The following is a 20,436-nucleotide window of genomic DNA, read 5'->3' as shown; positions in this document are numbered from 1 at the left end:
CAGGACTGGAATATGTCCTTTTTTTTCTGAACTTTTAGTATAGTTTGTGTGATATAATTTTTTGAGACCTTCAGTATATTTCCCAAAATAAAAAGAGGAAAAGCTTCAACTACAGAAATAAACAAAAGTCTCACCTTGTTATGTTCGTACTTGTATGGGATTTTGAGGGTGTCCATGGCTCTGATCATGGCCTGCATTGCTGTAAATATATTCTGGTACACCAGTTTTGTAAAACCCCGTTTGTCTTCATCAGAGTAACCTGATCCATGAATGATTCTCATCTGCTTGATAAATGTGCTTTTGCCACTCTCTCCTGTGCCTGCAAGACAAGTAAGAAAGATATGCTTTAGCCACTGGACACAAACATAACTTTTTCTGCATTATGCTGACAGCTTGATTAGTGCAGGGCTGAACAGTGTTAAGTGGTGCGTGCAAGGTAACTACAAGGACCAGTTCAGTGTCAAACAGCAGCATCAGTAGCAACTGAAGTACCACTGGATTTAAACTTGCATTTAACAACTAAACTAATGAGTAAAACAAAACTCCAAAATGTACATGTCATATATGACTGCATATTTTTAAATCTTCCATTCTTGAAGACATAACTGTCTGAAATATCTAACTTTAGGTAATTACTATGCAACATTTTATCTCAAAATTTCAGGAAATAAGAAAAAAAAATTATCTTCCTTGGACAACTTTCAGGACATTATGGTAGGCAGTGTGTAACCGATAGATGCTTTAGAAAGAAAAACAAGCAAGTAGTGTAATAATTACAGCCCTGCAAACTTTAACCTCAGAAACATGTGGTATCAGTATTAATTAAAATTTGGCTCATATTCATTAATGGGCAGTCATTCCTTCCTCCAAATTTCTTTGCATCTCTGTACTTTGTATTAAAAGTAGTTTGTTAATGAACATTTCTGACTATTTGTCAATTTAAAGTTAAGATCTGCTTGTTGGAAATTTCACACAGCACACAACACACATTTCTCCTTTGGTCCAATTCAATGAGCTCATCCTCTGTGACTAGAAGAGCTTATCTATATTATTCCTGTGTTTGCTTAAAAGGAGTTGTTGAAATTTAGAATGAGCAGTTGCACAGCCACATAAATCCTGCGGTGCACCCAGCTACTCAGCCCTGCAGGAAACAAAATGCATGCAGCAGCGTGCATTGCTCAGTGCGGTGCTCTTCAGCCTTTCAGCCTGGGTTTTATTTTAGTAATTTCTGTAAAGCTTTCATGCCTCATACCAATAATACTTGTGCCCCAGGACAAAGGCAGCCTTATGTCCCTTACATAATGCTTTAGGTGTCTTGTCAGAGAAGTGTGTTTCACAGCAGTGCAGTGCAAGGTTGAAGGAAAATGCTTAAGCATTTCTGAGATGGCGCACTCTGCAAAAACCTAAGCTGGAAGCCTCTAAAAGCTTTTGCCTTTACCATGACCATCATTTTGAAACCTTCAGTCCCATTTCCCACACACAGAGTACTAACACGTCTTTCTTACACACACACATTCCCAGAAAATCAAGCACGATGCTCCATATCGACCAATTTTATCTTCTCTGGGGAAAAAGCGGTTATTCACAGAATCACAGAATGTTAGGGATTGGAAAGGACCTCAAAAGATCACCTAGTCCAATCCCCCTGCCGGAGCAGGAACACCCAGATGAGGTTACACAGGAAGGCGTCCAGGCGGGTTTTGAATGTCTCCAGAAAAGGAGACTCCACAACCTCCCTGGGCAGCCTGTTCCAGTGCTCTGGCACCTTCACCGTGAAGAAGTTTCTTCTCAAATTTAAATGACACCTCCTGTGTTCCAGATGATACTCATTGCCCCTTGTCTTATCATTGGTTGTCACAGAGCCCGGCTCCATCATCCTGACACTCACTCTTTACATACTTAAAAATATTAATGAGGTCATCCCTCAGTCTCCTCTTCTCCAAGCTAAAGAGACCCAGCTCCCTCAGCCTTTCCTCATAAGGGAGATGCTCCACTCCCTTCTTCATCTTTGTTGCCCTGCACTGGACTCTCTCCAGCAGTTCCCTGTCCTTCTGGAACTGAGGGGTGCAGAACTGGACACAATATTCCAGATGAGGTCTCAACAGGGCAGAGTAGAGGAGGAGGAGAACCTCTCTCGACCTACTAACCACCCCCCTTCTAATACACTCCAGGTACCATTGGCCTTCTTGGCCACAAGGGCACAGTGCTGGCTCATGGTCATCCTGCTGTCCACCATTATCGTAATGAAGTAGAATGTGCTCTGACGCTGAAAAGTGAGACCAAGCCTACCCCACCCTCGGCCTTCACGGGGACCCTGGGTCTGCACTAGGGCGAGGAGGGCAGCATGATGTGCACAGGGCACTGCCCAGCTGCCAGGCGGCACCGGCCCCTGCGGGACAGCCGCCCTGGGTCAGTGACACCTGCCCGTCTTCCAGTTCTGAGTCAGAGGCGCGATCTTTACGCTTCGGCCACCTATGGGTGGAGAGAAAACACCACTTTCCTTATGATTGTACAAAATTACAGACCTAGACACTACAGAACTATTAGATAGTAAAAAACACCTTGGGCTACCCTTAAGACCACCACAGCTTTTCTCTTTTTCTGAAACGTATGAAACAGAGTCAACTCCTTACACGTAAAATGAAATAAAATGCCATAGCACATTTTTTAGAATTCTGTAACACTGTCCAGCTTTTCTGCAAGATATGTCACACATTTAGTACAAAAAATTGTTCAACATGAACCTATAAAGCACAGAATTAGATGCCTTTTTGATATGATTAACTCTTCTACTAAAGACTCTGCTTTAACTAATGCATAAAGAAATAATTTCCAGGAAACACCTCTGAATCAGTGGAATACAAAGTGGCTTTCAGTTTTGTGCCTGATGCTGCCCCACATAGGAATCCAGATTCTTTCAAAATCCCCAAACACAAATTTAGCACAGAGATATGAAGAACATGCTTGTGTTATTTACTCTGTTTTAAAACCTGAAGCTTCTAATTCTTTTAATTCTTTACGGGGAGCATAGGTAGCAATTGATATCACACGTGATAATCACACTCAAGAAAACACAGTGGTAGAGCAATTTGCATCATCTTAGAGAAGACAGTATTTCACACTATTTACACCAGAAAGGGAGTCTACAAAATCTGCAATATGTAGTAAAAACAAACTGAAATCCAAAGAAGAATCTAAAACTAAAGTCTGCATCTTACTGAGCTTTGTGGTTTTGTAATTGGGTGTCACTGTACTAAGACTTCATCAGCCAAAGACCAGTAACAAATTATACTCAGAGATCTAAAGATATATAGATAGACACACTATATATATATATATATATATATATATATATATATATATATATATATATATGTATGTATGTATGTATTTATATAATTTTCTTCGTATACATGAGTACCTGAAAATATATATCGTATACACATGTAAAATACGTATAACTACTCTTTTTGAAGGCCCTCTCAAAGTTTCCTGAAGTCTGTCCCTCCTCAGGTCAATGCTTAAAACCACTTTCTTGTGCCTGCTCACAGACTCATCTTCTGGTTAAGCCAGCAGCAAAGATGAGAACATTTCTAGTTCTCCTTGACTGCATGTAGTGTCACATGCACAGGGGCAGTGTGAAAAGCGTCCTGGTGAAAATGGAAATCATGGAAAGTTTCCAGTACAGAATGCATGAAAATAGGGTAAAAGAATATGAATGACAGATATTAATAAAATTCACAGGACTCCCCCAAAATTACTAAGAAGTGAAAATGTTTGGTTTCAGCACAATATACAGGAACTCACAAAAACTGCACATTGATAGTTCCTCTTAGATTGTTATGACCAAGGGCAGAAAGTAAATATTTTTTATATTGCTGCTGAAAAGAAAAGCATACAAAGAGAATTTCAAGTATGGCCTTTTTTAAAAAATAAACCCCAAAACAGTGGGATCAAATCTTTCTGTAAAAAAAAAAAAAAGTCCTGTTTACGTGAAAACTGCTTAAGAGTGATGGAACACCATTTAAAAGCATGTCACTAGAGATCTGCTTAGATACTTCTCCCCCAACTAAAACAATTGGAAAGAAAACAAGCAATATTATTTACTATCAGATAAACAGGGAAAAGTCTGGCACAATGAATTACCAGTGTTAGTTAAGCAGGGCTGCAATCATTACAGCATTTTTCCTGGTGGGGAGTGGAATTTTAAACTACCACTGTTAAAGCACTGAGTCAAACCTAGATTCGATTTTTTGAATATATTTTCTGGCTTTTAAAATCCCATGACTGGCAATATAGGACCATTAAGACTCTGACTGATACAACACCAACTGTGCTCTCTACAGCCTTATCCATTACAGAGCAAGTTAAGAAATGCAACTTGTCAATATGTGCCTAAAATCTTACCTATCACAATAATAAACAAAACCAACACTGGATAACAACCTGAACGGGACTCTTGAGTGGGCCCGTTTCACCTGGTGTAAAGTAGAAAACTTGAAAGTAGATAAAAAATACCTACATGTCCTGAGAGGATCTGAATACGCTACAGCTTCTGCTAACTGCAGCTTCTATTACCACCATCCCAGGAATATCTCTAGCTGATACAAGGAGAGAAGAAAGGCGAAATGGCAATGAAGCAGATCAGCAGAATGGACCAGGGTGGGGTAAAACTACACTGAGATCAGTTTTCTGCTGGCTGTTGTTGTACATTTAAATTAGTCAAGACTTGGATCAGTTCTCTGAAGCCAGGTGAGTAATATCTTCTTGTCAGTAAGAAGACAGTTGAAGGCCACAAAACATACCAGATTCTCAATGAATAATAATATCACCACTCTCCCTCCCCATCTTTTAAAAAGAGTGACTTTCCAAAAAACCCATGATCCTAATATAACCCTTGGGTGGTACTGTGAAGAGAAGTTGATGGTGTGACTGAAAAAAACCCACCCAAACCAAAACAAAACCAAAACCCAAACTTCCTGATTCAAGCACACAGCATGGTTGGTCATTTGACTTCTAAAAAAATTTCTTTCCAGATAAAAAAAACAACCCAACTGATGAATGAAAATAATTAACTGTCTTCTAAAAGCAGTAAAGAAATGCCTCAAATAGTGATGAATGGCATAGAGGATTATCAAAATTTGTAAGAGTTTAGCACAGCCTGGCAAATCTCTGAAGACCTCCCCAAATTTCTTTTTCTTCAAATGGTAATAGCAAAAAAATATTACTGTATCATCAAGAATATTACAACTAGAGATCCGAAAGTCCCCCCCAGCAGTATTACCTCCAAAAAGAAACCAGAAATCAGGTTGCTTAAATTCAGAAGTAATCCCTTACGTGTGTGCTTACACACACATACATAGATACCATGCACTATTTTTTGTATTATTACTATCACTCCTGGAGCACATCCTGCAAAAAAGAAACTACAAAATGTTGATATACAACTTTCTTTGCCCTGTGAAACTTACGGAAAAACTTAAAACATGGTTAATTTTAAATAGGTGACAATGCAGCTATTGGCAGAGTGGCTCTGAAGCTCATGTGGTGGCTGACAAGGAAGACGTAGGAGACTAATTTAAAAGTAATTCAGGACTAGAAGCCTATGCTGACAATCTTCTCTTTCATATGGGTGCACAGCATATACCTGTACTTGTTCTCTCTCCATTGTAACTTCAGTAAATCTGAAGTATAAGGTAGAGTGATCAATTACAAGGCTGAAGACTCTTTTTAAACAAAAAATATGCCATTATCTAAGCAAAATCCACACTGGCAGCTGATAAGAAAAGATGTGCTGCTAAACTATGCGTGACTCTGTTTATTCCTAAGTTTGACCTATGAAAAGGTTAAGAAAAAAAAAAGGCTGTATTTTATTGTTTGAAATTCCATATTTAAGTTAGATAGAAAAGGACCTTCTCAATATGTAAGATATAAAAAAAAGCCATTCGAATCCACTACCCTGTTAGCCACTATCTACATACGTTGATAAAGAACCATTAAATCAACTGGGTGTATATTCACAAATGACTGGCTTTTAGCTTGGGACTTGGCGGCAGAAAGAGGCCCAGAGCTACCAGGAAAGTGAAGATTCATCGGTCAGAGTGGAGTCAACATCCCACACAGAGTAGGTACAGCTTGACACTTCTATCTGCTGACCATTTTTCTGCTTGCATTATTATTATACCTATACTCTTTCATCAAACTTTACCCAGAAAACAGCCGTCAGTTGTGCACTGCCTCATTGATTTAAAGAAAAGTGCAGAAATCAACCTCATCAGGTATTAAGTAGTAGAGTAATTCCTATGAGGAGTAAGAGCTACACCAGTAATAGAGAGAAGAAAAATATTTGATTTCAACTATAAAGTTGTATTTCACTTGGAAGCAAGTTTTATGTCCCCTCTGCTACCACTAATTCAGCTACAGAGAAAACAAAAAATATGGTTTATTTTGTTGCTATTCCAGCGGTGGAATGCAGCAGGATCACATTTCTGCTGAAACTGAGTATGGCCCTATATGAAAACACAAAAACTGTGCAGAATTCAGGCCTTGGACTGGCCTGGCTTTGTAGGTGCCAAAAAATCCAAAATGCATTACAGAATGCATGAGATCATCCCGGGAGCTGAAGCAAAGGAGCCAGTCTGTCCCACCACTTGGAAGAGCAGCTTTTGGGCTCATTGCTGAAGGCCACCATCCAGAGGGATGTCAGGCTGGTGGCGCCTGCAGTGAAACTCCCAGAGGTCAAGGCAAAGCTCCCCAGGTCACCTTCTAATACCTCTGTGCAAGTTCTGGAGCAGAACTAGAGTATCTCTTCTCCATCAAAAAAAGTTGTTGAGGCTAGTGAAACAACTATGTTCCTAAACAAATAGCTCTGTCCATCTGATGTGGCCAAGCACCTACACAGACATCCTGATGCCTTATGAATGGATCCTTATCTCTACAGCCTTGGCCATCACCTCTGTCAACAGCTGGCACTACTAGAGTTGTCCATCAGCTTCAAGCTGGTAGAGATATCACCTAGCACTCCTTTCTGAGGACTCTTAGTACTCTATGCAACTTTTTCTCCATTGCTTAAACATACTATCTCCATCTCTGTACCACACCTCTTGAAAGATACTTAAGTACCAATCTATACCTCCAACCATTTTATACAATTATAAATTAATTTTTGGAATTGCTCGTTTTCATCTTGGTCATAAAAACTAAGGTCTGACACCGAAGTATTTAAATGACAACTCATCCAGAGACATGAGCAGAGTTTCTATGAGGAAATATTATGAGCCTCCATAGTGAATACAGTAGGCATATTTATATTTTCCATAAAATGAACAGTAGTACTGTACTATCCTCCTTCTCTGATTATCAAACTCCTTAATTAACATTAACAGATTACACCTCATGCTTGATCCACCTGATGATAGGAAACATTTTTGATGGCGTTTCAGTCAGACTAATGGAAAATACTATGGGACAGGAAAACATTGAAGTTTCAAGCAAAGCAACAAAACAAACCAGATAGAGAGCTAAAGTCTCCTGACGTGTGTTCCCACACCAACAGCACATGGTTTTGTATTTATTTTAAAAACTGAATGGAATAACTACAAAAAGCTAAGTTAGGAGAGAACTCAAGTGCTGGCTTTTGAGATTTAACAAAGCACGGGTTTAAAACAAGAGCCATTAACAAAAAAATCTGGGAGATATGTACATACTGTTCTATTGCCAAGTGTTTGCTCCACTGACAGAATCTCTTTAATTTAAAATTACTACATAATCTTCTTCTTAATTATTTTGTTCACAATCCACATCTGCACATTCCACTTGCTTTCAAAAAAGGAAGCATAAAATAATTTTGCCATTCACTAAATTACCTCCCCTGTATCATTTTAGTAATTTATAAACATTTAGTTAAGATGACTATCAATATTCTATGAAAGAAAACAAAATACCATTTCATGAATGACTCAGGTAACAACAAAAAATGAGTCTGGCAAAATAAGTAAAGATTCCTTCCAAAGAAAGGATGGGTAGATTTTTATGAATATAGGTCAGGAAATGGAGAATTACATCAAATAAGTAACGTAAAACATCTACATCAGTGAATTGTTTCAAGTCTCATATGTCTGAAATGTTTATGAAAAACTAAGCAAACATTATCCATTGTAAAATATTACTAAAGCTGCTGCATCTTTTCCTTACCTAAACAAAGGCTATAAAAACTGTGTCTACCATCTTTATCTAAGTTTTTTTTTCCTCTCATTGATTATTATATGCATAAATATCACATTGTACTAATAAACTTCTCCACAGGAGACTATGGGAGCTAAATTCTCTCACCTCCTTAAAAAAGGGAAAGAAATAGTCCCATTCTGTAGACAGTATAAATGCTTTCTAAAGCAGAGAAATCCTCTTACAAATTTAATCTGGTTGTGTTCGAGCAGATAATAAACTTTGTCACTCTCGTGCAGCAACTAAACTCGAAGAAAGAAAACGAATATTATCCTCATTGTACCAGTGACAAAATCAGAAGTCTAAGTGACTACTACAAAAGCCTAAGACACTGAAATGATAACTGATTCAAAAAAACCAAAAAACCAAAAAACAAAAACCCCCAAAAAACTAACAAAAACCACAAAAACCCCAAACACACAACAAAAAACCACCAAACCACACTCTACAAACAACCCTCCTCCCAAAAACCCCGCACACAACGAAGTAGAAGAACCTCCTTATCTTGTCAAGCTATAACCAGATAATTTTCACGATTCTAGAGCTATCTCCTTATGGTTTGGGTATTATTCAGAGGCAAGAAAGCAAGAGAACAGAAACTGTCTGCCTTCACAGAGGAAAAGCAACTACTCAAGATTTCACAGAGCTTTGTCATGGGTTCAGAGGAGGACAGGACCACACCCTGCATGACCTCCTCCTCCTCCTCTTGAAAGGATCCTTCTGAAAAACTAGGTACTCTCTGAAGACAAGCAACTCTTCACAGTGTGTGCATAGCTTTCTATTCTGTATGGTTTGGAGCAACCTCAACAAATTCTGCCTTAAGAGCTCATCCGTGCAGAAAAAGTGCTACAAGTGAAGTTTCACCCTCAAAAATATTTTCTTTGTGCTACTCACAACTCTAACTGACAGCAAACGGTTGAAAAATCAGACCACTGCATGCTGTTCTTCCATGGAAAAACTATGAACAAAACCAGAAGCAAACATTAACATTAGTGAAAGACTGTATAATGCAAATTCTTACCTTCCTTTCACAGGGGAAATGCCAAATCTGTCTTTCAAAACTTGTGTGTAATGAATTTCAAATGAGTTTTTATGCTTACATCTGAGGGTAGGATAAGAATATAGCATTGGAAAGTAGACTGACTTGTAGACTCAAAGACACAAATATGTCGAAGTTGATCACTCTTTCCAAGGGTGCTTCATTTTCACCCAAGTTACAAGTTTGACATAAAAATCCAGGTAAATAAACCAATAACCTCTTCACACAATCTTTTATTTTCTCTTATTCTTTTAATATATATATCTTGTTTGAGGAGATCAGTATCATATACAACTACCTATAAGACAACATGTACGGTTTTTTAAGCTGTTTATTAATAGAAAATGGTAGTAACATGCTGACCATCATCTGATTTCCTCTTACAACTATTTCACTACTGTTTGGAGAAAGACTGGGACTGGAGTTAAACCTCTTAACTTTATTTTATATTCCACCTCTGGTCCTTCACCTGCACACAGAAATTGGACTGAAAATGCTGGGAGCTGCAATGGACCACGTAACTCTACATGTCCGGCAGGCCTCCAGGAGCCGAATTTCAGTATGAGACCTTAGTTTCCTCACATTGCAGGATAAGGCTTGAGTTAGTTCTAGGCTTTATTAAGGATGACAATTATATAAAACGTAGGCAAAAAGGAAATACTCTTGCCATTAAGTAAGTCTATCTAATAAAATAATAAAAGGTTTTACAACAAAATTAGAAAAAAATTCAACCATGTTTAAGAAAAAAGTTTACAAATTCATTAATACTCAATATCTCAAAACGTTCTTACGGGGGGGCAGAGAAAGAAATGGCCATGTGATTAAGGCTTACTATAAAGTAGTGTTATCAAAAGCAGTAAGATGGTTTGACAGTAAATAATTTACATATTATCAATACATTATAAAAATTTGTAATAACGTATTGTATTACATTTTATATTGTCACATACATTTGTAAAATGAAATAATAGCATCTGCTCTTCAAATTGATCTTCCAGAAGGCTCTGAGTACTTCACATGAAGTTCATTGTTTAAACTCCTTTCAAGTCTCTTCCATTTCTGTTACTCAGTGGGATTATGAACGGACTGACATAATTCCTATTCCTAGCAACTCTGAGAGACACCATTTCAGGGACACTATAAACCACTATTCTGTGATTAATCAAAAGCAAGGACAAATACTGTTAGCATTCAAAATCACAATATTTTCCCTTTATTTTTACCATGGGAGAGAATAAGATAGCTTTACTACTTTAAAAAAACACCTACACCTTTAGAGAAAATGATCTTCATGTCTAAGATACAGAAACAGAGTTTACTGTTGGGTTTTCCCCAACCCCTTCTACAGGCTAACACTCTTCTACCCAAATAAGACTGCCACCATTATAACTGGAAAAGGGGAATCTGGATCTCTTGACATGTTCTATTATCAAACACAACTACCATGTACAAGAACATATGTACAAAACAACAGCTGTATTTACCTTGCACACAAAGCCTTATACTTCGCATGTTCTGCTTTCATGAGGAGTAGTTAGGATTTCTGCAGTCAATTTTCTAATTTATGTTTTAAAGAAGTACTGTAATACCCAGAGAGTGTACCTGATGTGCACTTGGGTCCATCAGAAATGCTGATAAAAAACAGTATGTTATGCAATTTGTTAATGTTTAACAATGTTAACAACTAAATGCAAAAGCATGAAAACTCACTTTCCAATTTTTAAAAAATAGTATTTAGTGTATTTTATGTTTTTAGCTCTATATTGAGAGACCAACATGAAACTCTCGACCTACCACTCATACAAAAGGGCTCCATCCAGGAGCTGAAAGGACACAGCAGAGCATTTTGTTTCTTAGAATATGAAAATACTTCAAAATTAATTGTTTTGCTACACCAAAACTAGTATAAATGTATCTTTACTGAAAACAAAAACGTCAGGAATAGTAGCAATAATGATGCAATAATTATGTCAAGCAGCATTTCTGATATTACTGAATATCACTATCTTACATTAAAGACTAAGAACAGCAAGTGCTTCTTAGCATTTTGGTCATTTTTTTCCTCAAAAATGCTTGGCCGCTGCTTCTAGAAAAGATATTTATTCAAATACTGGGCTTCAGTCTAGATATCATGGAACGTTCCCTCCATGGGGGGAAAAACAAACAAACACACCACCACACAACATGAACAAACAAAAAACCCCTTTGGTTTTCAACCTTTCTATATGTCTTTCATATATATGTCTTTCATTCATGCCAAAGAAGAACATTTTCAAACGGATTTTGATGATTAAAAAATAAAGAAAAGAATAAAAAAACCCCCAGATTGTGCTGGTTCTTCTAACAGATGAAGAGTTAAGAATTCTTTTTCCACAAAGCTATTTGAGGTCTCATTGTTTTAGGTTATGTACTCTCAAGAAGACACTCAAGCTGTCCCCCTGGCCTCTCGTGTTTTTTTGTTGGTCATGTTTCTGAGCACTCTATGTCCTCTGTACCAGTAAGATAACATAGCTGTTTCTGAACACGTAATTAGACAAGAGTGGACTTGCTGGTATCATTATCAAGCTTACATTAGAGACATAAAGGATCAAGTGTAGGTATGCAGATACCTGTCGGACAGTTTCCCTGGTCCATTCACCCGGCCAGCACTAGACCAGGGACAGAAGGATGCTTTCACATCTCAAATATACCCTTAGCACTAAAATGATAAGGTAATTTTTGCTTCAGTCCAACTTCAAACAAATAAGCCCAACCCAAGTACAGGGTCTTGAAAGCAGAGCCTTGCGCTGACCGCAGTGAGGAACCTGCCAGGCAAATAATACACATTAAAATGTTTACTACACATTGTGTATCTTCCCTGGTGTCCAAAGAAAACCCATCTTGAGAAAACCATAAAGGCAATACTGCCTTAATGGTGTAAGCTAAACACGAAGACTTATGGTAAGCATTTTTGCCTCATATTTAACCCTTTTCCCTCACGCCAGTGTGAAGGGGATGGATGCTTCCACACTCCTCCTCCTTCCCTGGGGAGACTGAACAGGTGGTGGCAATCCAAACCCACATCCACCTGGTTTCAGTCCCACTCATACCCACTCCTTGAAGGAGCATCCATCTCACTCCTATCACCACCCCGGCCACTCCCTCTGGGGCTGGTCTCCATGTCACCGCAGCTGATCACAGCGCCGAACATGGGGCGAGGAGGGAGGTGAGGGTGCTTCAGGCGTTTTACAAGGAACAAAGAAATTACATCCTTCCAGCAAAATGAACGGGAGGGTGGGAGCTTCAGTGGACATAACTACTGCTGGGAGGGCAAAACCGGGGTGATTTGGGGGTGGGAGGGCAAGGCCAAGGCAGATTGCACTTTCCATTTCCCACCCAGCAGCCATGAGAAGGCCTGGGATGGGCTTTCCCCATCCCGCACAGGGGCTGAGCCCCTCCTGCCCAGCCTTTGACCCACAGCCATGCAGGGCTGTGCCAAGCCCAGGGCTGTTCTCCCCACAGCCGCCTTCAACAGGAAGGTTTCTCAGAGGACAGTAAGCAACATAGAGAGGCTCTGACCCTGAAAGACCTGCCCCTTAGAACAAGCTGTGTGTCTTTAACCCTCCTCCCGCAGGACACAGGAAGAGCCCAGCAGAGCTGACAGCCCGTGATAAGGAGCCCTGGCATGGCAGCAATACAACAAAAACGCATTCCTCCATTTGTGGTTTCATCCCTCAAATACTCTGAAAGGTTTGAGTATCGGATCTGTGCTCCCCTTGTTCCTGCGTTCACAGCCGTACGCGTGTCTCCGTGCACACAGGGCCATGGGTGTGTGCACGCACACAGGCTGAAACCCAGGCTGGCTCCAAGGCCGATCGGTCATAAATCCACCCCGAGGGAAGCACAGTTCCAGATATTGTGGCACATTTCCTGCAGCTTATGGCAGATCGTCCTTAACTCCAGAGAGTGCTTTTTAACTGCTACTTCCCCTGGAGAGAGTCACTAGCTATTTATTTTTTGTCATCCTCTTGCACTTTATGTCTTCTCAGCCATCACAAGAGCCGTACGCTAATTAAGCAGCTTCCACAAAATTAAGCTAGCCCTTCTGCACACCTCTTTCCCATGCAAGGACAGGGGTCAAGAGCTGGCCAGCTCATTAGCTGGACAGGAGCAACACAACTGCTATATTATCATACCTCAGGAAAAACAGCCCATGTCTAATTTCAACCATTACAAACCTAACAAGAGTTGGATAGTATCAACAAAAGAAAGACTGAACAAATTCAGGTTTTTATCATGTTCTTTGCTTATTTTAATGTAATTATACATGCACATGCATGCACAGAGTGATGAAGACTCTATAGACACAAATACACCACTGGCACTCTCTGAGTTTAAGAAACCAGGTCAAGGGTAGCATTATCAAAGAACAACTTTATAATTAAAAAAATTATAATTAGATCCTCCACCAAAAAAAAAAAAAATCCCTGTTTTTTATTAAGAAAAAATAGAAAGTAAATTGAATAGCTAAGTTCTGAGAGGTCATCCTTGCTAGACTTACACACTACACCCTATAGGTATTTTCATGCTAAGTACATGATTACAAGAATGCAACTTTCTTTTCAGATGGAGCATTTGCTCATGAAAACATCTGAAAAGCTGAAAAAATTTACACTTGGGGTAAGTGAAGGCTGAAAGCTACTGGTAGGTGACTAAGAACCCGACATGAGGAGATATCTGGGCCAAGCGGGCAGATTTTACTGGTCAAAACATCCAGTCCCACTATTTTGCATCAGCATTTATAACAGCACAGTGTACCAGCACGCTGGAAAGAGTCACATTTCCAGGCTCTGCCTCTCTGGCAGTGCAGCTGTGGACAGAGAAGCACCCGGAGCCCGGCCCCGCTCACCCGCACAGCTCAGTCGCTTCAGCAGCTCGGGTGAAAATGAGTTTCCAGCCGCACCTCGGACAAGATGAAACTGAGGGAGGGCTCCAGGACTTTCGCCTTCTCTTCAAGAGAAATTGCTGATCCTCTGTATAATTAACTTGTTGTATGCTGAAGGTACACATTGATTTAGACCTGATTTTGTAACCTCGTATATACCAGATTATTACCTCCACACACAAACTACCAACCAAGAATGGCTAGACTAACAGATAAGTGCTTTATATTTATGAAGGTAATAAAAACCATAAAATAGTATCAATTGGAATACAGTGGGAATTGTGGATAAGCAATGTGCCTTGCTGCCTTTCAGAACAAACATCCATCTGCCAGATACTTTTACAGTATTAGAAGAAATCTTAAGAAATGCATGAACTAGATGCGTTTTGAGTTAACAGCTACTGTTCTACCCAAACATCAACTCTAGCCAAAACCACATACTACTGAGGTGCGGCTATGTACCTTAGTAAAAGCCACCTGCTTTCTCTCCTGAAGTCTCTTCACAGCTCTGTCCTCTCCTGAAATGACATGTGGCTTCCTGTTTAATGGAAGTCCACATGCTGTTCATTGGCATGTAAGTTATTTGCCTTATAAATCCTGGTTTACCTCTGCATCTGAGAGAAAGTTCTAAATTCACTTAAGTCCCTCAGTAATTAAGTTTGCTGTGGTACTGGGGTTTTGGTTTAGGGCTTTCACATAATTCCGCTTTTCACTAGTTATATTTGTGTCTAGTTTCACAGAGATTACTCTGAATATATTTCTAACCATTTTCAATGCTATGAGCAAGACACTCAAGAACATGCTTATGCTGAGATTCTGTTCCTGTTCTGATTTTGTACACCAAATTAACTAGAAAATTAACTGTCAGGGCAAAGAACCATAATGCAATTGCAGCTCACATGGGGGCAAGGTGGTAGGGGGAAGGACTTCTAGCTTCTGTTAGCCATTTTTTTGTTGTTCTAGAGGAAACTTTTACTTCCAGGACGTAAACATTTATTTTACATGTCATTCCTTTCCACAATAGTCAAATCAAAAGTGTTCCAGTCCAAATTGTTAGTTTATGTTTTAGGCTATTAAAATGCTATCTACACAAGTCAACATTCTTTATAATTTTTTTTGTATTATAATTTCAGTTCAGCTAAAAAAAACCCAAAACAAAACAAAAAACAAAACGAAACAACCAAGCGCGCATCCAGCTGTCAGCAGAAACCACAGAGTTAAACCATCCAAAGCTAAACAAGGATTTACTTCCAACAACCACAATGGCACAATGTTGAAAGGTGATTCTATTCTGCACCTCCGTATTTACTTCTACTTCTGCATTCCTCTTTTTATACCTTTGCAGTAAAAACACAGTACCAAACTAAAAACGTAGCTTATTTAGAGTTATACCAGGCCTTCAACTCTAAGGAGGCCCCTGTGCGCGAACATGTGGAGGAAACATCTGATCCGAAACTCCACCAATTTTCAAGTTAAAAATAAAAGACTTCTGTCTTTATAAACTGTAGTCTCTAATTCCCTTTTATATAGGATGGGACTGTCTGAAAACGTATAATGAAAAACCTTGGAAAATGCAACAGAAGTTATTAAAAATGTTTTCTTCATTCTCAGGCTTGCTCTAGGACAAAGGAAGGAAGAAAAAAAATTATAGATAATAGGTTACAATGACTGAAAATAAAACCTAGACCTTTTAGATGTATAAAAGACCAGCATAATGCTACTATTGCCCTAAACGCCTTCAATTTTGTATAACAACAGCTCACTTTATGGAGAGTACAAATGTTGAAAATGCTAACACTTTCAACGCAAGGAGAAGTATTGAGGCAAACGCTGTTTACTCCACTAACTTCACCAGTTCTGACCAACAGACCCCTCCGTGTGGCTTCTGATTTTCTGCAGAATTTGCAAAACCACCACCAAAGACAGACGTGTTGCTGTCAGTGACTGCACCCACCCTTTGGACAGGACTTTGCTCGTGAGCCCAGCAGTAGCTGTCCACCCTCCCTCTGCAGGTCTCGACACCATGCAAGCCCGGAGAAGAGAGCTGCACGTGGACGAAACCACCTCTGTCCGCGACAGCCCAGTGCGAGCAGCCAGTCAGCTACCCATGTCGCAGGCACAGCTTGGCCCTTGGCCAGGGGGTACGAGGAAGGAGCCCCTCTTCCAGAAACAGACCAGAAGCAGGCAAGGCAGTTCCCTAGGAAAATCATGGTGCGGAATTAATTTCTGGAGCCTTCAACCACAAGCAACACAGAGCCGTTTGGCTGCCATCACGCTGGTGACTGAGAGGTGTCTGGAAAGGGATGAGGATGCCGCTCTCATCAGCAGTGGTGGCCAACCCTATTCCATACTTAGCAACATTTTTGTTTTCAAGAGGGATGGGGAGCAGAAGATGATGCGATAGTCAGGTAGTTCTGAAATATCCTCTTCCTTCCTCTGGTCAGCTGCCAAATTTTGGGACACTTTGCTGACTCCATCTGTCTCATCTGTCATACAAGAACTGGAAGAAAAAGCCCAGCTGTGCCAACACTACTGCCTTACAGACCCAAACAGCACTGGAAGCCTTTGCACAGCAGTAAAAAATTAACCACTGCACCCTCTGAGGTAAGTACACAGAAGCTGCTGAATCATTCATGCACAATCAACACTTCACGCTAATTAGCAGTTACCTCAAAAATGTTTGCCATGAAGAAACTACAGTTCATTTTTAACATTTACAAAAACGTGTAAGCTTTCTGACATTTACAGACAAAAGACAAAAGATGGTCCTCTAATGTGCATGGGAACAGTCCCATAAAATACAACTGAAGTTTGGTCTTCAGTTTGGAGCTGTTCAGGAAAAATGTTACCTAGCAAACAACAGTAGGTTTGTCAACTTTGGTAAAGCAACTTAGTTGACCAAAATATGCAGTTAAAGACTACTTTCTCACTGTGGAAGACAAACAATAAAACTACAGAAGTGTGTTAAGACAACAGATGACTGAATCCCAGATGCCCTGTGTTATCCCCTGATACAAAACTTAAGATCGATGTTTCTATTCAAATAAATATCAATCCTTTTTGACTGTCATCTGAGATCAGCTTTTAAATCTGATAATAAAGTCTTCTTGTGCCATCTCCACAGCTTTCTATACTTCACAGTTTCACTCGTTTTCTACAGATGAAGAAAAAACACATTTTAAAGGCTTCTGCACAAGTTTTCAGAGACTAACACTTCTATCAGGTATCATATAGCTTTACTTCATCCTGCCCGTTACTTCCCTCCTGCCAACAAGATAACTTAGAAAGTAAAAAAATGACAGTTGGTTTCCTACACTCTAGTAAGTGTCGCGGTTTAACCCCAGCTAATAACAAAAACCATGATAGCCACTCGCTCACTCCCACCTCTAAATAGGGGAGAGAATTGAAAGCGAAAGGAGAAACTCATAGATTGAGATAAAAAACAGTTTAATAAAACAACAATATAATAGAAATATACTACTAGTAATAATATATATTAAAAATGGAAAATAGAATCTAGAACCAAAGAAACTCAATGCAATTCCTCACAAACTCTATCTGACCCGAACTGCCAGTTCCAGGAAGAGACAGAGCACCCTGGTCCCAAACAGCTGATCCCAAGGACAGAGAGAGAGGAGACCAAAAAGACAGAAAGGCCCAGAGGCCTCTGCAAAAAGGCAGAAAGGCAAAAAGCCGAACTAAAGGAACTCCTGAATAGAACTCAGCCGAAATGGAGCTGAACCATAACGGGTCTCCTCAGCTGGAAAACACGACTCTCACTAAATACGAAGCATGACGCTCATGTCATGGAATATTCTCATTGATCAGCCTGGATGTCAGTCAAGGTCTGTCCCATCCATGCCCCCCATTCCGAGCTGCCTCGCACCTGCAGACATAGAGCCCAGAAAGACCTTGGCTCCTGGACAGCAACTAAGGTATAATTAAGTTCTTACATTCTCTTCATTCAAACTCAAAACCACTGGAAAGTTACTTGAAGAAAAATATTAATTCTGTTTCAAGGTGTTACCTTCTGGTTCTCAAACTAAATCTAGCAACAACCATGCTGGCTACCAAAAAAAAGTTTCTAACTGCATGAAGAAAATTACCTCAATTTCACTCAAACCAGCACAATAAGATACTTCCAAAACGTGAACATTCAGAAAAGATAAATTTCTGAGTCTTGAGTGCAAAATTATTTCTGCAATCTGAGTTTGCAAGAGAAAACTCACACCGTATTTACATCAAAATATGGATTTTTACACTATGCAGCTTAGAGTCACAATACTAAAGTTCCACTACCAGAACTACAAGAAATTACAAACCCTGTTGCAGCTAAGCAAACCAAGGTATGTTCAGACTTTTTTTTTTTTTTTTGGGGGGGGGGAGGGAGGGGTGCATGGAAAATTAAAAAAACTCCCCACAGGTTTGTAACTGTTAGCTCCTCTTATACAGATTCCACTGATACCAGTAGTAAGGAAAAGATACAATTACACTTAAAAAAAAAATTAAGTTACAGAACAGCTTGGAAAAAGAAATTAAAGAAAGTGATAATGACCTCAGGAAAGGTTAATCATAAAACCTTTTTTTTTTCTGTGATCCTTATTAAGGATTTTATTCTGCCATCCTTACTCTTTAAGTAGTCCCAACAGATTAGTACAAAGTATGGCCTTATTAATATGCATGAGGGCAAAAACCTGAGAGTAGACATAAAGACTGCAATGTGTATTTTAATCATTTTAGAGCCATTCTTGAAAAATAAGGAATACGGAACATTAGATGCTTTCAAAAATTCTCTGCTACTCACTTAGTAACCTAAGTACGTAAATAGTTTTTAACATGGGAGAGAGGAGTCTAAAAACAGAGTTACCATGGTGTGAGCAGTTACCACACATGAGCTGCTCTGCAGTGTTGGGGTTTTTTTTGCCTGGGTAGCTTCAGTTACGTGTAAATGTCAAGCTTTATAAAACTAATTTATTAGTCCTCTTATTTCAGGCAATCTTGCTGGACTCCATAGTTAATGAGAAGATTAAACATGTTAAAACACTGTACTAATAAATAACTTCATCTATGTTATAGCATACTAACAATTGAAGATACATTTAAAGAGCCCACTCTATAATTTTCTACTAACCACTGTATTTTTAAACAAAACTATCAAATGAAAGCAGCAGAACACTTAATTTTCTGCTAATTACCTACATTTACTCTAGTGCAACTCTATTGTTACAAGTTTATTGTTAACCTGTTCTAATGCTTTTAAACTTCTATTTGAGAAACAATTCTCTGCAAGGTGTTTTATTACATCACAAAACTAGGTGTACAGGTCATGATCCCATTCCTTCTTAACACAGAGGTGAAACATACATTTGCCTGAACAAGAACACATTTGAGCCCAGTGTGGTTACACCTGTTCTATGTGGTTTACCAGTCCTCAGAACAGTTCCTCACAAAGCTGTTTATGTTATTGTTGTTAATTTTCATTACAGAAAACTGTTTGCTTATTTTTAAACAATCAAAAAGAACAGGTATCAATGACATTTTCCTGCATTACTTTTAAGGCTATTGGTACTTAACCAACTAGTACCAATTTTTTTCTACAAATCTCAGCTGCATGCTAGATTTTACTGAGATTAAAGAAAAAAATTAACTCCACACAACATTTTTCTACATGAGCTATCTGTTTCAAATCAGAGTTAATAAGATGTTACCTACATTGTTGCTTTGCATATCCATGATTTTTTAAAAATAGAAGCCAGTATCAAGAATAGTCTCCAGGTGGACAAGCTACTTCATCCAAACTACATCTTCACACAGTGACATTTGGACTTATGTAGAACTGTGCCTACTGGTGCTCCACAACCATACAGACTCCCTTTTGATCACATACCCTCCACTGGAAGGTGCATTAGCTGTCTCTGGTAAAATACAGATGCTTTGGTAACAATCTGGAGAAAAAAAAAAGTGGAGATGTAGTGATTTGTACTCTGTACTGTATGCCAGCTTCCAGTTACTCAAAACATGTTGCCTCTTAAACAACAGATAACTGCAGGAAATCCAGTATTTGATTAACTCTGGAAAGTATGTGAAATTTGCAAAAAGTCCTACATTTTTATAGCTCCTACTTAGCCTGAGCTAAGTGTCTTAGATTCTTCTCTTCCCTTGCACAGTTATTTCCTGAATTAGCAAGACTGAAATGCAACCATCCCTATTTCTGCAGATGAACAGAAAACAAACTTCATGTTGGAAGGCC

The 20,436-nt window shown here is 39.1% G+C and overlaps 1 protein-coding gene across 2 annotated transcripts in view; it reads right to left on the bottom strand.

Annotated features, from left to right (window-relative positions):
• LOC136001328 (guanine nucleotide-binding protein G(q) subunit alpha) overlaps positions 1-20,436 on the bottom strand; it is a 139,326-nt gene that overhangs the window by 93,336 nt on the left and 25,554 nt on the right. For both annotated transcript variants that reach the window (XM_065655500.1, XM_065655501.1), the window contains one exon: positions 135-319. In XM_065655500.1, coding sequence (XP_065511572.1) covers positions 135-319 — 185 coding nt within the window. The remainder of the gene's footprint in view (positions 1-134; positions 320-20,436) is intronic.

Source organism: Caloenas nicobarica, chromosome Z (assembly GCF_036013445.1).
Source record: "Caloenas nicobarica isolate bCalNic1 chromosome Z, bCalNic1.hap1, whole genome shotgun sequence".
Classification (NCBI taxonomy): domain Eukaryota; kingdom Metazoa; phylum Chordata; class Aves; order Columbiformes; family Columbidae; genus Caloenas; species Caloenas nicobarica.
The sequence above is the reverse complement of the archived record's forward strand: the minus strand, read 5'-3'. Positions and strand labels throughout refer to the sequence as shown.